The following is a 22,122-nucleotide window of genomic DNA, read 5'->3' on the forward strand; positions in this document are numbered from 1 at the left end:
TGTGTGAAAATTTTCGATTTTATTATTTATATTATATTTAACTTTATAATGCTATAACTTATTGAAAAGTTTATGGATCAATATAATTTTTATGAGAAATAATATTTTTTAATAATCCCTTTTTCATTCGACATACTTTATCTTAATCAGGATACAAATAAGGAAATAGCAGATCATGTAGCTTTTGGAATAAAACACCAATTTTTTTAAAATTAAACACTATCTAAAGATTTGCATCGAAGCGTTTATTTTTGATAGTGATTTTAATCACTGTCAGATATCATTATACTTGATCCAACTATGCCACGTCACCACTGTGCCGCGACCCCCCTGTGCTGGGTTTTTTAATTGATAATTGTGAGATGCGTAATGCAAAGTATTAAGCATATCACGACAGTTGTATATTATAAGCACCGTCTCCACATTATAATTTGGGAAAGGGTCGTGCTCATGGAGGGACCTAATGGGTGCATTTTGGCACTAATGCCATGGAAGCAGTGTCCGTACATTCAGACTTGCAGCGAGTACATTTTAATTGTTTGAATAATAAGAAATCAAAGTAAATAATGTTGTGTCCCAACTAGGATGAGACACGGTAACGGGCTTGAGTGGAATGTCGTTTGTAATGTGAAATAAAAGTACACTTACATTTAACAAAAAATACAATAATTGGGGATGGTGGTAAGATCAGAGATACCATTATGATATTCTTATATCATAAATTCCTAAAAATGCAACGCATGAAGAATACTACATTATAATAAAGTGATCCTATAATAATATCCTAGATCTTTCTTTTTTAGTATTTTGAGTATGTTTAATTTATTAATTTAACCATATGTTTAATTGTGTATAATAACAATATTTTTTTTTCTTTTGTATAGTCTTAGTTTCTATTGAATAGTTTTATCTTAGTCGTTTAGCTATAATAATACTTCTGTATTGAAAGCTAATAAATAAAAAAAAAATAAAGTGAAAAAAAAAAATTTAATTCAATTTTCTTTTGAACATTAGTTTTTACTTGAAAATAATTATTTTAAATTTATAATTATAATTTCAATAAAATTAATATTATAACAATTATAATTATAAGAAATATTCATGTATGAAAAAACTAAAATGCCCCTTTATTTGTAATTTAATTTAACTTATAATTATAGCAATACTAATTTTTGGCCACTTTAAAATCATAATTTGATACATAAAATTAAAGTTGAAATCTTATAAGTTATAAGGAATGGAGTTAAAAATTATGTTAAATAATATTTAACTAACAAAAATCAAAAAATAAAAATTTCGTAAACCTATACATAAAAAGCAATATTACTGCTCAATATGTGGTTTATTAGAATAAATTATTTATACAAAATTTCATTGAATTTATAGCATATGTTTTATGCGATTTAATTATGAAATTGAAAATTCTAATAAATATTCACAATTAAAATACTTTAAAAACTATTTCAAAAATGTATATCTTAAAGCCTAGAAATAAAATACGCAGGCAACTCAACCATTATAAATTTTTAATGAAGTATGTAAAATTTATAATTTATAATACATTAAATATAATGCTCGAAAAATAGAGCTAACTTTTTGTAACTACTTGATATTAATAATTTAATTACAAAAATTTATAATTTTATTAAACCAACTGCTGAAATGCAAATTTAGAGCTCAATATTGTCTATAAAAATTATTTGAAAAAAAATTTATTAAATTTATAGTTTGTTTTATGCGATCTATTTTTAAAATTAAAAGTTCTTTTTAAGTAGTCACAAATAAAATACTTACAAAGAGAATTTAAAAAAAATACGTCTTAAAAAATTATACATTATTAAATAATTTATACGTTAACAATTAAAAATGATTTTTAAAAAATTCCTTTTTTTGTTTTGTCTTGTAGAAACAAAATTATGTTACGGAATAATATTTGGAAGTAAAATTGATAAATCATTAAAAACTGCTTTAAAATTAGACACTGGATTCGATTATCCTAATTATGATGAGCTATGCAATTTGTCATATTCAGATTTCAAAAATAAAATTTTGGCAGGTGATCGATATCCTGAAAATATTGTAATAACTAAAAAAACAAACATAATTTGCTTGGACCTTTTTTGTGGTAATATATTTAATTTTATTCAATATTTGGTTCTTTTTTCCATTTTCGTTAGTATTCCGTCTGCACAAACTTACAATATAAACAGGGTAATTTTAAATGAAACGATTACAAAACAATATTTAGTTACATTGTTAAAGTGTGATATCGAAAAAAAACTAACAATTTTTTGGATGATACATTTGTACAATAAATATATTCAGTTGTTTGGAAATGAAATATATCAATATCGCAGGATTATTAAACCGACTCTACTAATCGTTTACAAGACATTAAAATATGTAAGTGTACAATTATGTCGAAAAAATAATAAATACGACGTAAGTAATATTTCTTTTGATATTATTGACACATATTCAACACTCACGAATGTAATAGATGTTATGAATCGAAGAAAAGAAAACAACAAAAATGTATTAAAAAATACAGAAGAACAAGAAAGTTGGTTTTCACTCAAAAATATTTACCTATATGACATAATTGATAAGAAAGAATTATTGAAAACTATTATAATGGATTTTGGTGAACAGAGTGTAGATAATTTCGAAGCTATTTACAGTGAAATTTATAAGGAATATACAAAGGCAAAGAATTATTTTAGGTTTGATATATGGATAAAACAAATTGGAATTTACCAACAAAAAATTTTGAACGTTTTTAAAACCGTTTTAATGCATTTAGTCAGAAAATGTTTGATATATAGTTCATTAATGTTAAATAAAAAAAATACAAAGAGTGGTTTAAAACGAATGTATTCTATAGTTGAGAATTTTGTTGAGTGTTTCGATAGCCAAGAAGTTCAAGATGTTCAAAAAGTATTCAAGTCTTTTAACGAATTACCGATATTCACTGAAAATTTTAATCTATATTTTATTGTCATTATTTCCATAATCGAAAGCATAATTAACAAAATAAAACCGAACTCTTTTAATCTTATTTTAAATAATTTAATTAGTGTTCCAGGCTACAAATCGAATATCAATGTAAGAACTAAAAAATATATTTCTGATACTATATTAAGTGTTGATGCTATCAATACTATTGAACATTTAGAAATATTCACAGATTCGAATGACATGAATATGAGTTTAGTAAGAATATATTTATTTATGGAATTATTCAATAAATCATTCCAAAATGTTAACTTAAAAAGCATTTTATCATATTTAACATTTATTAAAATATTCGAATTATTCAGCGACCGTAGAGATAATAACAGTGTAAATGAAATAAGATTATTAGAATTATGAAAAATATTTTTTTTTATACAGTTAAAGCAAAATAAATAAATGTAAAATTATGTTATAATAAATGAGAAACTTGCTAGATATATTAAAATTTTTATATATTTATTTAAAAGAAATCATGTGAGATTATTAGAACTATAAAAAATATTTTGTTTAAGAAGGTATAGCAAATTTTAAACAGTTATTTTCAAATATCTCATTTTATTTTAATACAATTTTAATATTATATTATTACATATAATATTAACATATAATATGATGTTATCATATGTACATGTATGTCACATATCATGATTATACAAGATCACCAAAACAGGATTCTCTTATTTAAAATACAAAATAACCCTTTAATTATACGATAAAATCTCCCTCTTGTAGAAATTATTAAGTAACACCTACACGCTGGGACCCTATTTTAATTAACCAATTAGAATACAAAGCCTCAACTTCCAGGATCACGGTAGAGATCGCTGGGCTACCCCCTTCAGACTATAAATAGCCATTTTTCCCCATCTAAACCAGTTCTTTTAACGATTTTAAAATACACAAAATCTACGACGTTTTACTCAAGATTTCACTCTCCGGGACTTAGTCGATTTTTTAATTAATTTGGACTTAGAATATTTTTCATTTTAAAACTAAATGACACTTAGAAATTTTAAAGTGAATTTTGTTTTGGTGAATCATTTAATTTAATTTGTTCAATCATTAATAATATTTTATTTTTCTTGTTGTGGAAATAAATATCAAATAATATTTTAAACATTACATCTTCTTAAAATTATTTTATTTTAATAACAAATCTAACCTAACTTTAGATTTTTATTTAATAATAAAAATTTATTGTGAGCTTTTCTTATTGGGTAGTTAGTCTCGTTACTAATGTCTTTTTTTTAACAAACATCGCGCCGGCAGACAGAGCTAAAAGCACAATCTTCTCAATTTAAATTGAGATTTAACTTTATTTAATGGTAATTTTATTTGACTGAGTGTATTGCAATCCTATACTTATTGGGTAGCTAGTCTCGTTACTAATGTCTTTGTTTTAATAAACATCGCGCCGGCAGACAGCGTAAAGAAACTTACAAATATATTTTTAGTGTTTAATTTTTGTCTTGGTGATTATTGTGCCGCATCCTTTCAAGGTGCTTTATTTTAGCACCGGGACACATTGGGCCACCACAATTCCGCCTTGATAAATTTTTTACATAGACATAGATATTTCTGAATCTTGTTTTGGCCAGGCCAGAGGAAAATTTAAGAAATATTGGTATCGATCTCTCAATAAAATATACTCTCTAAAAAAATACTTATTCAACAGACGTAAAAAAAAATCAATAAGTAAAAAAATCAAAATTGTATTTATAATAAAATACTCTGTATTTAAAATCTTTTACAAGTAAGATCAGTCTTAGACTTTGTGTAATTAAATCATAATATTTAAAAATCTTGAATCGTTTTTTTTTGTAAGTAATTATATAGACTATATGACGTATAGTGAAAATCGTATACGTAGTGGGTTTAATACGGAAATCAACACTGGATTACTTGAAATATTATTGTATTACACAGGACGTAAGGTAAGTACAATTTAGCCTATGCTTTCGAACTTCCAACAATCTATTGCGTGATAAACCATTAATAATTAATAAGAGAAACTATTAATGAGAAAATTAATTTAAATAAAATTGGAGACAATTAAATTTATAAAAAACTCATAAAATTAATAAATATAATAATCTACCAATTTCCAACTATATTTCTATTATTGCTTAATTTCTCTACCCCCCTATCTCTCTAATTTTTTTCAATTCTTTCTTTTTATTTTTGGTTTATTACACACTACTAAATTATTTAAAATTTTATTTGAGTTTATTTTTTATAACGCGAATATTGTTTGTTGAATCATTTAATTTATATTTATCTATTCAATTAATAATAATATTCTATATTTATTATTGTGGAAGTAATTCTCAATTATATATATATATTATTATTATTAAAATAATTCCACATTAAAACTGTATTTTAAAAACAAAAATAATAAACATAAAACAAAACTCAATATATAAATTACGTTTGAGGGCAAAGTTGTTGATTTGTTTTTTTATTAAAACTTACCTAGTAGCTTTACCGGTATTTTAAAATTATTTTAGATACATAAAGACTAAAATAAATAGAGAAAAAAATTGTTTATAGAAAATGTGACGAGCGCTGAATCTAAATACAAGACGCTACCTTCCTTAGTGATACTGACACAGCCCCGCATCGCTTCGTAATACACGATACTCCTCGACTCGTGCCATTTTTATCAGTCGGCCTGATAAAATACTCATAGTATTTAACTGACCAACACCGCGTGCCATACGCCATGGAGCAAAATCCAACAAGTGCCGCACGGCTGACGACAACCCATCACAAATAATACGCTGTCTTCTTCCCGTTGTCACAGTGACAACGTCGAGGATGTACGCCATATTGTCCGGACATGCCTCACAACCGGAATTGACGAACCGATACGCACCCGCGCCATCTACGCTGCTAACTTTTTTGACGCCGAGGAATATGCCGGACACCACGTTGCCGACGCCAGCAAAAGTGCCGCGATATTAAACGAAAATTTGTATTAACTGCATTCGTCTTTCAGTTTGTTTGCTGTTGCTTACTAATAAACGGTCCACAGGTCTCTATTCTCAAAACCAGTTTCGATTACATTATTGTGACATAAGCCGTGTCAATACCTAAGAAGTAAAAGTAAATGTAAATATTTCTGCTATGACGTGTGTCGGCTTGGAGTTCTTCCCATAACTGTCACCGTTTCGGTTGTACGTCGCACACTTTTGCAGAATTTTCAAACGCAGCGTTACATTATGTACGATTATTAATTCTCAATATTATCCTAATGTTTCACGACTAATAGAAAATTATTAATTATTTAAATCTACTTCGACAGAAATTTGTTTGATCATTGGCGGCAATTGAACTCGATGATAAGAGATAAGGGTCATTTTTACGCACTCGGCACATTATAATGGTACAATTACACACTAGGCGTTTTAAGTACGCACGACTACGATTAAAAATTGATAAGATTAATCTTGTAAAGTTAAACTACTGCGTTTAAAAAAGAAATGGGTTCGATTAGAGCTAAGAATAAGTGGTACCAGACAAAAAAAAAAAAAACAAATCGTAGTAAAATTAATACCTTCTCAGTTTCGCATAAAAGCAAAAATAAGACTGTAAAAACTCCGACAATAATATAATAATATATATGACGATAATAATATAATCAGATAATAATATGTCGATAATTTCTTTATTTTTTGAACACTATTTTTGAGTTAAAAAATTTTGAGAATAGTCTAATGATTTCTAACCTATACCAAATTAATGAATTTGAAGCGAACAACAATATTAAAAAAAAGAACCTTAATGGATTAGTAAATTTAAGTTCACATTATCCGTCATAGATAATAAAAATCGCGAATTTTGATAAAAATATTTATTTTAATTTTTAATAATGATCCGTATGGTCTAACAACTTTTGACCTACATAAAATTAAAGCTTATAAAGAGTATATCTTTTATCTTCAATATCTTTTCTATGAGTTATTTGACTCATAGCAGTTATGAGTTTTATGAAATTTTTTTTGAAAATTTACAAACATAAATTTAATGGGATCAATGATTTATTGACCAAAAATCGACGAAATTTAAAATTCATTACCATTTTTGAATTTGCTTTTTTTTTTTTTTATTAAATTGTTGATTTTTATAAAAATTTAACAGAATATACCTAATATAAAAATTTTTTTTTTTGGTATACTTTTTATAAAATCCAATATAAAAACCTATGTACAGTAATGGTATGAATGAGATTACACCCATGTGTTATTTCATCATTTTTAAATTAATTTTCTTTAAAATTTTCTATTTTACACGTGTTTTTTTCAACTAAGCGAAAAAATAATTGTTATCTTCTTTTCAGTTTCGCATCGAAGCTGAAAAGGTATTAATTTTACTATTATGTGTTTTTTTTTTACTGTCGCCACTTTTTATCAGCTGAGGGATCAGACAATGGAAATTTCTCGATTTTTGATGTTTACTCGCATAATAACGCGTTAGGAACTGTTGGTTGTCGCATATATAATAGACCGATATTATTATTATATTTATTATTTATTATATTGTTAATTATTTCTGTTGACGCAAGGGTACTTTTCTTATAGTAGTAAAATCCTGTTTTTCTTTTACCCAGAAATTTCATAAATTAAATGTGTTCTACACAATATACAACACACACACACATATATATATATATATATATATATATATTAAATATTTATTATAGAGCTCACAATAAAAGGGGTGACAGTGATATGCTTCATTCAATGATCTTCTGTTATTAATTCTTGCTATTACTTGTTCTTGTTGATCGGTTCTTCTTATAGCCTCAACTCTATCAAATCATATCGGATCCAGTCTAACTGATGAATTCTAATTATCACTCTAATTATGTGACCACCTTATCGCTTATGATTCTGTTGAAATCAATCTTATGTACCATGCACAGGAAGAGACAATCCTTTCTATTTCACTTGTTTTCAAAAAACCAGGTACATCTCTACAGATAGGCCGCACATACTTTCAAAACTTTTTTGTAACATGCTATCAGTGTCTCCAACGTTGCTCTTTGATGCGCGAACAATTTCTATTAGAAATTCGCCCAACTTTAAATTATACAGAGTGATCATTAATATAGCTAATTTACCTGTCATAACTTGATCAATAAAGTTTGGTTTATGCATCAGCAAACAAAAATAATGACTTTCGTATTTAATACAGTAAAATAACAATAGAAAATTGGACTAAAATCACTTAACTTTAACAAGCTGTAATGGACTAACGGTTTTCCGGATAAAAAAAATTATAAGAACAAAATTGTTTATAATTTTTTTTTCTATCATATTATAAACTTAAAAATAAGGGTTTAAGAAAATTATAATAAAGGTTTTTATCCTTGAAGGGACGAAAAAAATAATGATTTGACTACATATTATTGTAGAGTTTTTTGAACTTGATATTTTTTCTCTATAATAAAATTTAAAATTCTCAATATTTTCTGAGAAAAAAAGTGTCTTATCAGATTTCAATCACCCTGTATATATATATATATAATTAATAATAAAAAGTATAAAGAAATGTACAATATGTATTAATAATTTATTCACTAAAATGTAAACAGTTTATAAAAAATTAAATAACATGCAAAATTAGAACTCAATATTTTGTCTATTAAAATAAATTATTTGTACAATACTTTATTAAATTTATTGCATATGCTTTATGCGATCTACTTTTGAAATTGAAAAATCTAATAAATATTCACAGTTAAAATATTTATCTTAAAACCGTATACATTATTTAACAGTTTATATATTAACAATTAAAAATGATTTTTAAAAAATATACAGCATTCCTTTTTTTGTTTTGTCTTGTGGAGACAAAATTATGTTACGGAATAATATTTGGAAGTAAAATTGATAAATCATTAAAAACTGCTTTAAAATTAGACACTGGATTCGATTATCCTAGTTATGATGAGCTATGCAATTTATCAATTCCAGATTTTAAAAATAAAATCTTGGCAGGAGATCGATATCTAGAAAATATTGAAATAACAAATAAAACAACCATAATTTGCTTGGACCTTTTTTGTGGTAATATATTTAATTTTCTTCAATATTTGAATCTTTTTTTTTTTTTATTATAATTCCACCTGGACAAACTTATGATATAAGTAGAATTATTTTAAATGAATCGATTACAAAACATTTTTTAGCTACATTGATAACGTATGATATTGAAGAAAAACTAACTATTTTTTGGATGATACATTTATATACTTATTATATTAAATTGTTTGGTAATGAAATATATCAATATCGCGATATTTTTTGTCGTACTCTCATAATTTTTTACGATTTAATAAAATATGTAAGTACACAGTTATGTCGAAAAAATAATAAATATGACGTAAATAATAATCCTTTTACTATTATGGACATATATTCAAAGCTTACGAATTTAATAGATGTTATGAATCGGAGAAAAGAAATCAACAAACTTTTATTAGAAAATGTAGAAGAACAAGAAAAATCGTTTTCACTCAGAAGTATTTACTTGCATGACATAATTGATAAGAAAGAATTATTGAGAACTATTATAATGGACTTTGGTGAACAGAGTGAAGATAATTTCGAAGCTATTTACAGTGAAATAAATGAGGAATATACAAAGGCAAAGAATTATTTTAGGTTTGATATATGGATAAAACAAATTGGAATTTACCAACAAAAAGTGTTGAACGTTTTTAAAACCGTTTTAATACATTTAATAAGAGAAAGTTTGATATACAGTACATTAATGTTAAATAAAAAAAATGCAAGAAATGGTTTAGAGCGAATGTATTATTTATTTAAGAATACTATTATATTATTTGATAGTCACGAAGTTCAAGATGTTCAAAAAGTATTCAAGTCTTTTAACGAATTGCCGATATTCACTGAAAATTTTGATCAATATATTTTTGTAATTATTTCTAAAATCGAAAGTATAATAAATGTAATAAAACCTAATTCTTTTAATCTAGTTTTAAATAATTTAATTAATGATGCAGGTTACAAATTGACTATCAATATTAGAACTAATATATATCTTTCTGATACTATATTAAATGTTGATGCTATCAATAATATTGAACATTTAGAGATATTCACAGATTCGAATGATATGAATATGAGTTTAGTAAGAATATATTTATTTATGGAATTATTCAATAAATCATTCCAAAATGTTAACTTAAAAAACATTTTATCATATTCAACATTTACTAAAATTTTTGAAATATTCAACGACCGTATTGATAATAACAGTGTAAATGAAATAAGATTAATAGAATTATGAAAAATATTTTTTTTGATACAGTTAAAGCAAAATAAATAAAAGTAGAATTATGTTATAATAAATGAGAAACTTTCTAGATATATTAAAATTTTTATATTTTTAATTAAAAAAATTAATGTATTTTTTGATAAAATTTTTATGTTAATTGTAACATGAAACTCTTTAATATTAAAGTTGATTATTTATTACTATGTATGATATTGTTTATTTGTAGAAAAACAAAAAAAAAATGGAAATAATAGGGTAATTAAAACACGTACACTTTTTTAATGCATATATTTTTTACAATTCTGCAATAAGTTACTTAAATTAAATGGGCATTGGGTGGTGACCTTAGTACTAAAATAACCGACAAGGTGGTTATGAAAAAAATAGATAAAATATAATACAGATTTAAGGTAACAACCAAATTCGACGGAACGTCAATATTTTTTGTGGTATGATATAAATCTTCATAATTAGTATATAAAAATAATGGATTTTTAATTTATGGAAAAAACTATTACCTGATGTTCCATTAATATACTAAAGATCATCAGTATCATTAACACTTGTATAAGCCTTTATTTTACATAAATAAATTTGGATTACAAGTATTATTATAATTGTTTGAACGCAGCGCCCGGTGATATTCACGCGGGTTCGTTAACGTTCGTGGTTTTGTTTTGTCTTAAGTTTTTAGCTATGTCGAGGATAAGGAATAAGGTGAGTGGACTGTATGTTTGAATGTAGAATGAATTTCACAAGATATAATTATAACGATTAAATGTATTATACAAGAAATATAAAATCTTATATACACCGATGTGGATAGGGGGGACACTTAATACTANTCGATGTGGATAGGGGGGGACACTTAATACTAATGCCACTAAGGCGATGATATAAACAAATAATAAATTATACAAGTGAGTCTTAGAAAGATAAATGAACAAGCATTATACTTATCTGCTAAATGAAACGGCTGATGATAATGTTGAATATTGAAAGGATCAATTGAAGTCGAATGCAAGTAGCTGACCAAAGTGTACAATTAGCTGTCAACGGTATCGTGATGTATCTCAGAAAATATATAGACCCAACGGCGATGAACTGAGCGCACGGGGTACGACAATCGCAAAGGTGATATTTTCTTTTTACATTAAAAACGAATAGAAAAAAAACTGGCTCGCAAACGCCATAGAGCTTATAGCAGAAGAAGCGTTAAGATGGCGGCGACAATGGTGACATAGAGAGAAAACCGACAACAACTCGATGTAGCACAACGATAACATGATTAATCAAAAACGCATTTCCTTGACAGCACATTCGATCGATGTGTATCCAACAATAATAATGAATAGAAAACACAGTTTCTTATCTATTTATTAAACTATCGTAGTTTTTAGGAAATCAAAAATGTATTTAATTAGATAAAATTTTGAAAATGAATATTTTCAATGTTAAAGAATAATAAAAAAATTGTTCAAATCAATTTTCGAGAATTACCCGGAATATTAATTAATAACCAAAAAGATTGTCATATTATAATTGTAGCAGTATTTCTGGTTTGAATAACATTTCCATGGCAACCATTTATATATTTATAAATAATGATGATTTTCACATAAAAATCATTTTCGATCTAATTAAGTAAATCAATAATTTTTGATAAAAAATGGTTAATATTATTACACGAATAATAAGAATTGCCAAGAAGAAACTTGGGTTAAGGAAAAAACGCAATGGTAATTCTATGCACATTTGAACGTTTGCTAAATTTATTTTCTCTATTTATGATTAATTCTTACGTGTTACAGTCATTATAATTTTTTTTTTTACGTTATTAATTTTTATTTTATTTAGTCACCTCAGTAGATTATGGAACACAAACAAACAAATTGACAGATGATATAAACGGTCAAATAAAATCTGTTCCAGAAGCACATATTTTGGAGTCGCAGAATAAGGAAGTTCAAGACATTGCAGTTCAGACATCTTTATTAACCTCTGAGAAACTTACTCAGACTAATATTAAACTTATGTTCAATGTGTCCGAGACACAAACAGAATTGTCCTTACTGAATTCATTAAATTGTGAAACGCAAACTGACGTGTCATTAGAAAATATTATTTCAAATAAAAAATCTTTGCATGAGCGTCGTAATTCAATTTCAATATTAAAAAATTATATGCACACTGGTTCTCAGTGTTGTCTCTTACCTACTACAAACGAGCCCCTTTTAGACACTATAAAGAAATTACCTTTAAAAGGTATGTTTAATTTACAAGTATGAAAACAATTTTTTATTTATAGTAATTTTATTTAGTAAATAATTGCGTTGAGGAAGGAATTAATCCTTCAACGACACTTAATGACACTCAAGAAAAGACTGAACCGTATGTGACAAAAAAACACATAACCACTGAAGGTAAATTTGAACAAATTTCTAATAGAAATATCACATTAGTTGATGAAATTATAGAACATGATGATTTGAAGTCATGTATTTCGTTTCCTTTAGAAGCATCTAAAGAAGGTCGGTTTACTTTAAAATTGAATAGACATATATAATTTTCAATGATTAATATTGAATTTATATAAATAAAACAATTATTTAATAATTTATTTTGAATCGTGACAACAANCAGTTCATGAATACGTTCAAATAATATGAGTAATATTCATATCCACAAGTGCATTTGTGAATAAGCGCCTGTTAAATTAATATTAATTAAAATAAAAAAATTACTCATTATCGTTAGGTTGTTTCAAAGATATATACAATATCTACGATGAAACAAAAAAATACTCATTAATATTTGTATTTTATTTATTATGTATATTTTAGCTACTGATATTACCTGATGAAACGTTTAAAATCACAGCCACAATAAGTATCAACAAATTTTTTCACTAATATTTTTCTTTATAAATACATCGAAAGTTACATTAACTTACAGTGAAATAAAAAAAAACCAAACATTTTGAAGGATCATATAAGAAACTACACATTTATTACTAACACAAATATTGAATGCATCATTACAGTAAGAAAAATTGACAGTAAGTACGAATAAGCTTATATTACACAAGCTCGTGTGCGATTAATTGATAAACTAGAATCGCAGTACTTCGATTTTATTTTCTATCTAAGTATCGTTTATCTAATATTTTGGTATGAAAATAAAACTGTTTCATATTTCCAAAACATCATTTACTGTAAATAATCGTTTTTATAGCAACTTAGTCTTTAATGACCACCATACATTAACCTTATCTAACGATAATGCAATAATTGGCAATAATCGACATATTACTATAAGTAGTACATCATAGTAGCTAAAATTAGCTACTTGAATTTATAATCTCGCTTATTTTACACATGTAAATAATCTCGAATATTTGAAATTTTAGAATGATATAACAAGCAAATGAATAAATTTAACTAAAATATTCAATCGCTATTAATTTAAAATAAAATAACCTATCAATTTATTAAACTAAAATTATATGTTCCTATTAAAAAAAAAATTGATAAGGCATAATGGATGGACCAAAAAATTAAATTTAAAATTGTATAAAAAAATATTTTTATGTACTTAAGGAATAGTTGTAATTATTTTTTTTTTAATTTATCATTATTATTTTAGATAAAACAATTTTAAAATTGCTTACTTTAATTATTTTCGAATTGTATAAGATATTATTATTAGAAGTGAGATATTATAATTATATTTATATCCAATAAATAAGCTAGTTAAATATGTATGTTGTAATTTGAAAAATTAAAGTTGACTCGCTATTATATATGCCCTGTATTATATGGCCCTGTTGTGACCCGGTCGGTACGGTAGACAAATTAAAAATTTAATGCGTTTGAATATGAGTTTCTCTTTATTATATAATAAAAATTGATCACTAGTGGCTAATTAATTAAGTAAAATTAAAACTATATTAACACTTAAAAATAACTCTAGGAATTTAACGAGTTAACCCTATGTACTATATGAATCTTGAACGAGTAGATGACGACTATTGTCGCGTCGCCTCATATGGTTATAGACCCTATACATTGAAAAGGACTGAATCGAATGCATTGAATGTTTTAGAAGGACTAGATTCTTGCCTGGTTAATACTTTATATACAAGAAAAAAGAGCTTTCGTTATCGCGATTAATACATATTACTAAATTACACAATTACAATTAGTCAGCAAAAAGCCAGTTCACAAAAGCCCAAATAGTTGCTACGAATAACTTTAATGATTGCACGACGTTGAATAATAGTTGACATCACTTTTCCTTCTGAACACTAATTTTCAGTATAGGTCTGGACAGTGCTGTCATCACATTATGTCCCTTTTTGGTGACTGCTTTTACCTGTCACTTAAACTTTAGATTTTTGTCTACCAGTATATCCAGGTAATTCATGCAATCACTGACAGCAATGTCTTCGCCAATCAGTAATATACTTGAAGACGGATCTTTATAGTTACTCCAGGACAAAACAGCTTCGATTTTCTCAACCGTCAAAGTCAGTCTCAACCCCTGAATATCTCCAGAAATCAGGTATTAGTGCATCCGCAAACCTTCTCTCCATGTAGACCACAAACATGTCTTCAGATAGAACAAGAGTGTCATCGATGAAACCAATAATAGTAGAATCTTCCGGCACATGTTGTTTCAGCACGCTTTTATTGTAAATGATGTTTCAAAATATTAACCCCACATCTGACCCTTAAAGGACTCTCAAGAAAGACCTGAGTTTTACACAATGTATTTTTATTACTTTATGATATATAGAGTGTTCAGTATGCAAGGAAACGGGTATCAATTGTTCTCATTGTTTGTAACAAATGATCTGTTTCCTTACTTACTAAACACTCTGTAGTAGTAATACTATTTTAAATTCTTATAATTCAAGGACTAAAAGTGTTATGATCCATTTGAACTTTTACGGTTCTTTAATTGTATGTTGGATTAAGAGTATTTCAAATAACTATTAAATTGATAAGCTAAAATTTATTAAAAGTAGATAAACTTAAATTGATTATCGGTTCTGTTACAAATAGTTTAGTATTATTTAAACATTTTAATTTGCCTTCCCTGCGCTTAAAGTAGATATTATATGGTGATTTATGTTGGGTGATGTCCTTTTAATTGGGTTGGTTGCATTCTACATAATGTCATTTAATTTTGGTTTTAAAAATTCTGGTTACAAATTATAAGTAATAAAAAGAAGCACATTAATGAAAATTTAATTATCATACAAAAACTATTGGTATACTTTTTACAATATTTATAGTTTTTAAAAATATAAATATTAAAACATACATTTGATTATATATAATATTCAATTTTTACAAGAAACAATAAAACTAAAATATATAATTTGTATTTTAGTTTTTCGATATATATTATGAGAATTTTTATTATGGTTGGAAATACTTCGAAATCATTCTTATTTCATGGAATTAAATTACACAGGAGAAGTAAATGTACAACCATTTGACATTATTTTCCTTTTGTCAATGAGAAACATTATAGTAACACATTGAACATTCCTCCTGTAATAATATAAAAATTAAAAGTAATTTTTTCAATAAAAAATTTTAATTTATGAATGAATATGATCAGAGGCAGATTTAGGAATATGGAAGCCTTGAGTCCATTAAAAAAGGTTTTCTTATTTTTCTCAGAATTTAGGTAAATCTTTTTTTAATAGAAAATATTTATTATATTATTTATGATAAAAATGGGTTTAAGTGTTATATGTTTAGTTCTACGGACCTTTATTACTTATACTTTTGTTGTTACAGGTTTCTATAAATAGATCCCTGCTTTCAAAAGATAATTCCAAGTCTTTTCAGTTTAGTCAGCAACAATACCAGTTGATCCTATAACTCCTAGAATCTGTATATTGACTATTATTTCGTCTTTTTGTTAGTTTATAATTCATTAAAAAGTGTCCCACTGCTACCTTAGTTCATCATTAGATGCCTTATTTCTAAAATTAAAGTTTTAAATTATCCAACGTTCTTCTATAAAACTTCTTTATTTTCATCTTTTTTCTTACAGGTTTTTCTTACATGAATCCCGGATTTTCACAAGATTATCTCTTTTTGTAGTATATACATTCTGTTCTCACAAGAAGCAGAGAATTAACAGCAGAGCTCACTACTGTGGTATATAATTTGTGGTAAGCTCAGTGCCATAGAGGTTTCCAAATGTCAACTTCACTTTTCGGTGTACTACCGTGTTGAAAAATCTTTTTCATTTGGTATGAAAGATTGGGCAGCCTTTTTTCATTTTACAAGCAGGTATGCCCGCGCTAACCAGTCCTAAATATTGTAAATAACTGGCTGTATGATTAATGGTGGTTGTTTTTAATACAATGATTAGATAAGATCCGAGGGGTTGTCATTTTCGTGATCCTTGAGAATACTTTGCAGTGCCTACTCTCTTTAAATATAACCAATTATATTAACGGTTATTTTAATTAATACAACAATTCGTTTTTAATCCCATAGAAAAATAGTTATCATGAAATAACTAAATAAATTAATAGCACAATAAATTCGAATGTTTTTTTCACATTACATATATTATTTTAAATGAAACTTAAAAATGATTCAAACATATTTTCTAAAAAAAATATATCACTATCTTTATTGAAATCAATGATTTGAATAATATAGATTAGTAGTCAAAATTTTATTAAATTAGATCTTGTAAAGGGTAATCGATTTTGAGTAATGCACCCATTTTACCAGAAACTATTGTAAATTTTTATTTTTTTAAATAGAAAAATTAATTAGCTAAAAAACTATAGGATTATGTAGTTAATTATAATATTTTTATCATTTTAAATATAAAAAATCATTTATATTAATTTCTTTATTGAAAACTATATGTTTAATTTGATTATATGATGAAAATAAATTTATTTTCATAATTTTTTTATCTGACGGATAGGGTTTTTCCATAAAAATGTAAAAATTAAGCAAAGTAAATAAAAATACGCCAATACACGCTAACTTTTGTAGAGGCTTAAGGCCCTTGGGCTTTCTCTAAATTGAAACAAAACAAACAAATTTATCATGATTATTAAACAGAATCAAAAATTGTTCAATTATTTTCTTTTTTAGTGTCATCTTAATAAAGGTAAAAGAACAGCCATGGTTCTAATATACCAATATTTTTAAAAACTAAAACCCAATTTGCAATTCATTTTTTTGACTTTATATTGAATCAGAATCATACAGAGTAAAAACTTATATCAATGCAATATCTTGGCCACCGTAAGTAAGTATCGTTGTAGTTGTATTTTCAATGGTTCTTTTAAAAGTACTCATGCGAATATTGGCCATCGTGGATGATTCATGTATCATTATTCGATCTTTATTTCTCGTACCGTTTTTCCGATGCATGTATCCATTTTGTGACTTAATATCTGCAGTTGGAGACTTAACAAACCACCAAAATAATTGTTTATCGAAATGTTTCCGGAATGTACCGCTCACTAAATATAACGCAATCGGATTGATACATGAATTACTGAAGTATAAACAAAAGCCAATCATGCGCAATACATGCCAGAAAGTGTTGTATTCATCTGTTGATCTAGGATTGATGTAGAACCAAAGCATGAATACATGATGAGGTAAAAAACAAATTGCGAATACCAAGACAAATGCCAAAACAGTTCTAGCAACTTTTTTCCGTGCTCGTATTTGACGCAACTGACCCTGTAATATCAAATAAACATTTTAGTTATGATTAATATTATTTAAAAATGTTATACAAGTTTATTAATTTATTATAGACCACTAAATTTCTCCGAAAATAATAAAAATGTCAAAATTAATTTTTTTAGGCTTAGTTTAGTTATATTTATTTCTCAATCTAAAATTGATTAAATACATTTTTGTCCTATCTCTTATCCCTTGTTAGGGTACCAACTTTATATTGCATAGCAGCATACATATTTAGTTGTCATATAAAATATAAAATAGTCTAATTGAGTAAATGGCTCGTCGATAACAATTTTTTGGACCTGTTATTTTGGCAGTTATTAACATATTAAAATATAGTCCAGGATGAAGCACGGGTATCATTGAACTTTTCTCTTGCACATTAATAAAAATAATATATATAAACATGTACTATATTATTTAAATTTATAAATACTTCTAAGAACATATGCGAAAAAAGTGAATTTCAACAAAAATCTTAATTAAACTCGCATAGCTGATAAACGAATTCAAAGCATTTAGCAAAAGGATATTTAATTATTAAAGCTCATCCGAATAAAAATGTCTTTTTGATCAACACAAATTCTATGATATATTTTTAGTATTATATATTTTTTTTTATGTATTTTGGCTGATATTTGTATTTATTATAAGTAGAAAAAAAAATTTCAATAATATTTAATATTAATACATTTTTTAGCTTCAATGAGAAACTGAGAAGTATTAGTCTTATCATAATGTACTTTTTTATTTATTATAATTTTTTTTTGTGTGTGTGTGTCTGTCACTATATTTTCTTAGTTCTTACTTGACCGATTTTTATCAAAGATAGTCTAAAAATCACAAGTCTTATCAAGTTTAAGACATTACCCTCAAAGTTAACATTTTTTCCCTCGTTACCCGTGAATGATCCAAATTCCTAAAAAAATTACTATTTCTAAAATTGGTAAATTTTGACAATTTCCAAACTTTTTTTCTTAAAACTGATGTTATGATAAAATTATTTTTTTTTTTTTAAGTAAATATTATATAAGTGAAATTTGAAAACTTAGTAATCATACACTTTAAAAATACTCAACATTTATACTTTGTATACTTAAGAGAAAATTAATTCAAAATGCGTATTTGAATACAATTTTTAAAAATAACAAATACTTTAAAGTTTTATCTTTCTAAATTGTATGTGTATAGTAGTGACTTTTTTTTCATTTAAGGGAATATCTTCTCCTTAATAAATAATGAATATTAATAATAAAATTTATTTTTAATTTATATAGAGCCAAAAGAACTAAATCTCAGTGTTTGTTTCATTCTGTGTTTTTATTATTTCATACTAAAATAAATAATATTCGAACAAATCAAAGAAGTTTATTTGTAATAATGAAACCAAAGAGTTGCATATGGATGTTAATATATATCACGAATGTTGTGTTAAATGATAAACAAAAAAAAAATAATTAATGTATGTTTATCATTTACAACTAAAAAAACATCATTTTTGGGAATACCATTGAACAGCGTTTTAATATTTTAATGCTAAATTTTAAGTGTCAAGTATTCTTTAAGCTTCGATGCAATTATTTTTACTATGATGTGTTTATTTATTTTTTTTTTTTGTGTCTGTTACCACTTTTTCTCAGTTCTGACCGAACCGATTTCTTTGAACAATACGTCAAAAGATCACTAATTGTATCTAGTCGAAGACATTACTCTCAAAAATTGAAAAAATTTCCCTCGTTCCTCGTAAATGGGGGAAATCTCCAAAAAAATTACAAATTTAAAAATCGCTAATTTTCGAAATTTTTTCTACTAAAACTGCCATAACTTTTTTCAAAAATTAACAAATCAAAATAATTTTTTTTTTTAAAGATGATTGATGTTTTTACTTATTATTTGAAATATTTTTTTTATAAATTTGACAAAAAGTTAACTTTTTCAACTTAACTTTTAAAAGTGTTCCGGAAAGTCTGACACTTTTATACATATCCTAAATTAAAGCTGATGTAATGTATTTTGTTATGGAAAAAAAAAATTCGGACTTTATTTTGTCTTCACGGTAAAAAAGGCCATCGAATACTATTTTGTGTGAAAATTCTCGATTTTATTTTTTACATTTTTAACTTTATAATACAACTTATTGAAAAGTGTATTGATGAACACAATTTTTTTATGAGAAATAATATTTATATCTCTTTTTCATTCGACATAATTTATCTTAATCAGAATTATTTTTGAAAAATACAATTTTCAATCCCTGGTTTATTTATACTAAAATTTTTTGTAGGTATTTTGAGAAGGTATTCATTTTTGTGTAAAATTGTTCGATTTTATATTTTCAATTTTAAGTTTCTATAACTTTTTTACAATTATATGGATTAATACAAATTTTTGTTTCTATATACTTAAATTTCCTTTTATACTAGGTGCGTTCAAAACTTGAAACATACATATAAAAAGTAGAACTTTTGAAAATGTTCCAGAAATATTTTTTCTTTTAGATATATGTTAAATTAAAGCTTATGTTACGTACTATAAGTTAAAAAAAAAATTGTCCCGACAACTTATATTTTATGTGAAAACGGCCGTCAAAGTTGAACAAAATTATTAAATATATAATAAATAAATTTAAATTTATTAAATATTTATTCATATATTACATTTATATACCATAAATCTTGTAATCAGGATATAAATAAGGTAATAGGAGTTCTTTTTCCTTTGGGAGCAATACATTAAAATTTAAACACAATCTACAGATTTGCATCGAAACGTTTCTTATTTTAATCACTTTTATATATCATCCATACTTTTCCTACCTTGCCCCAATCACACTATGCTGCGACGCCACTGTGTTACCGTTTTTGCTATTTAGGATGAAAATATTTATATGTTTTAGTTGATGATTGTTTCTAACTATGGTTTATTTGAATCATACATCTTATCTAGTCCTTTTGTAGGTAATAAAATTTAATTCAATTATGTTTGGACACAATTTTTTGTAAAACAATGAACTAATCAGTTTAAGGTATTTGTCTAATTAATTTTATTTATTTTGCAAAATTATACATGATTTCAATATAGCAGTTAATAATTTCAATTTAAATAAAACATTGATTATTTGTTCAAAAATATTAAATAACTTTAAGTTTTACACAAAAATTAAGGCTTTAATCTTTAATTTGTAAAATGAAATTTAATAAAGAAATTAAGCTATTAATCTCACCCAATATATATAGAAATTCGAGTTCAAGGTCAAATATATCAAAAAGTGTTATATGATATTTGAGAAAATGTTTCAACCAGTATTGATTGAAAAATGACAGTGATTAAAATGACTATTAAAAAATGTTTCGATATGAAAGAACTAATAGATTGTCAGGTAACTTTTTTTGTGGGAGTTATTTTTCAATTGGATGGTATTTCGATACTTTTTAATAAGCCTGTCCTAAATTGTAAAATATTATATGATACAATAGTTATTATTTTTTCAACAAATTTTGATGTTTTTTACATTGACAGTCAATTTTTTATAGAAGTCGAGGCAAGGGTTTTTTTTTTATTGTAAATTACGTTTTATAGATTTTAACTTGATATAAGTTAAACATTAACAGTTAGTTTGGAATATTTTCAAAAATAAAAATAAAAAATATTTGAAATAGAAATTTTTTTTTATTTACAATCTTTTTGTAGTTTTTAGTTTTAAAACTTTTTATTAAAATTCATAGGAAGTGTAACATAAGAAAGATAATCGTCTCTTACATTCCTTAAAAAATATGGTTATGATACAATTTTTCAAAAGAAAATTTATAGTTATTTAAAATTGTGAAATAAAAATATAATATTGGCGATGATAATGATTGTAATTTGTTAGATATTTTTTTTTATACAAAAATTTTTGGGAGTTTTTTTTCTGATAGTGATTTTTTCAAATAAATATAACTTGGTTTCTTTTAATGTTTATTCGTAATATTGGTCCGATACAGCTAAAGAAGTCGTCAGGTAAAAAAAATTAAAATACGTGGTAAAATTAATACTTCCTCAGTTTTACATC

General features: G+C 25.4%; 3 protein-coding genes across 6 annotated transcripts in view; 2 read left to right on the forward strand and 1 right to left on the reverse strand.

Annotated features, from left to right (window-relative positions):
- LOC126895370 (uncharacterized) overlaps positions 1-4,100 on the forward strand; it is a 12,768-nt gene extending 8,668 nt beyond the window's left edge. Inside the window, exon 2 of the mRNA XM_050667171.1 lies at positions 2,724-4,100. Within this exon, the coding sequence (XP_050523128.1) occupies positions 2,724-3,372 (649 nt within the window). The 3' untranslated portion in view covers positions 3,373-4,100. The remainder of the gene's footprint in view (positions 1-2,723) is intronic.
- Positions 4,101-11,179: 7,079 nt separating this feature from the next.
- LOC126895662 (uncharacterized) lies at positions 11,180-13,173 on the forward strand. Its single transcript, XM_050667796.1, has 4 exons — positions 11,180-12,062; positions 12,181-12,588; positions 12,645-12,858; positions 13,167-13,173. Exons 1-4 carry the CDS (start codon positions 11,993-11,995, stop codon positions 13,171-13,173), a joined length of 699 nt encoding a protein of 232 aa, XP_050523753.1. The 5' UTR covers positions 11,180-11,992.
- A 2,144-nt stretch (positions 13,174-15,317) lies between these two features.
- The window catches only part of LOC126895371 (neuropeptide CCHamide-1 receptor-like), a 39,900-nt gene continuing 33,095 nt past the window's right edge, over positions 15,318-22,122 (reverse strand). For 3 of the 4 annotated variants that reach the window (XM_050667173.1, XM_050667176.1, XM_050667175.1), the window contains 2 exons: positions 16,108-18,065; positions 15,318-15,884 (listed from right to left, as the gene is read on the reverse strand). In XM_050667173.1, the coding sequence (XP_050523130.1) occupies positions 17,592-18,065 (474 nt within the window). In that variant the 3' untranslated portion in view covers positions 15,318-15,884; positions 16,108-17,591. The remainder of the gene's footprint in view (positions 15,885-16,107; positions 18,066-22,122) is intronic. The other variant, XM_050667174.1, reaches the window with a different exon arrangement.

The sequence above is a fragment of the Daktulosphaira vitifoliae genome, unplaced genomic scaffold, assembly GCF_025091365.1.
Source record: "Daktulosphaira vitifoliae isolate Bord-2020 unplaced genomic scaffold, ASM2509136v1 Scaffold_1, whole genome shotgun sequence".
Taxonomy (NCBI): Eukaryota; Metazoa; Arthropoda; class Insecta; order Hemiptera; family Phylloxeridae; genus Daktulosphaira; species Daktulosphaira vitifoliae.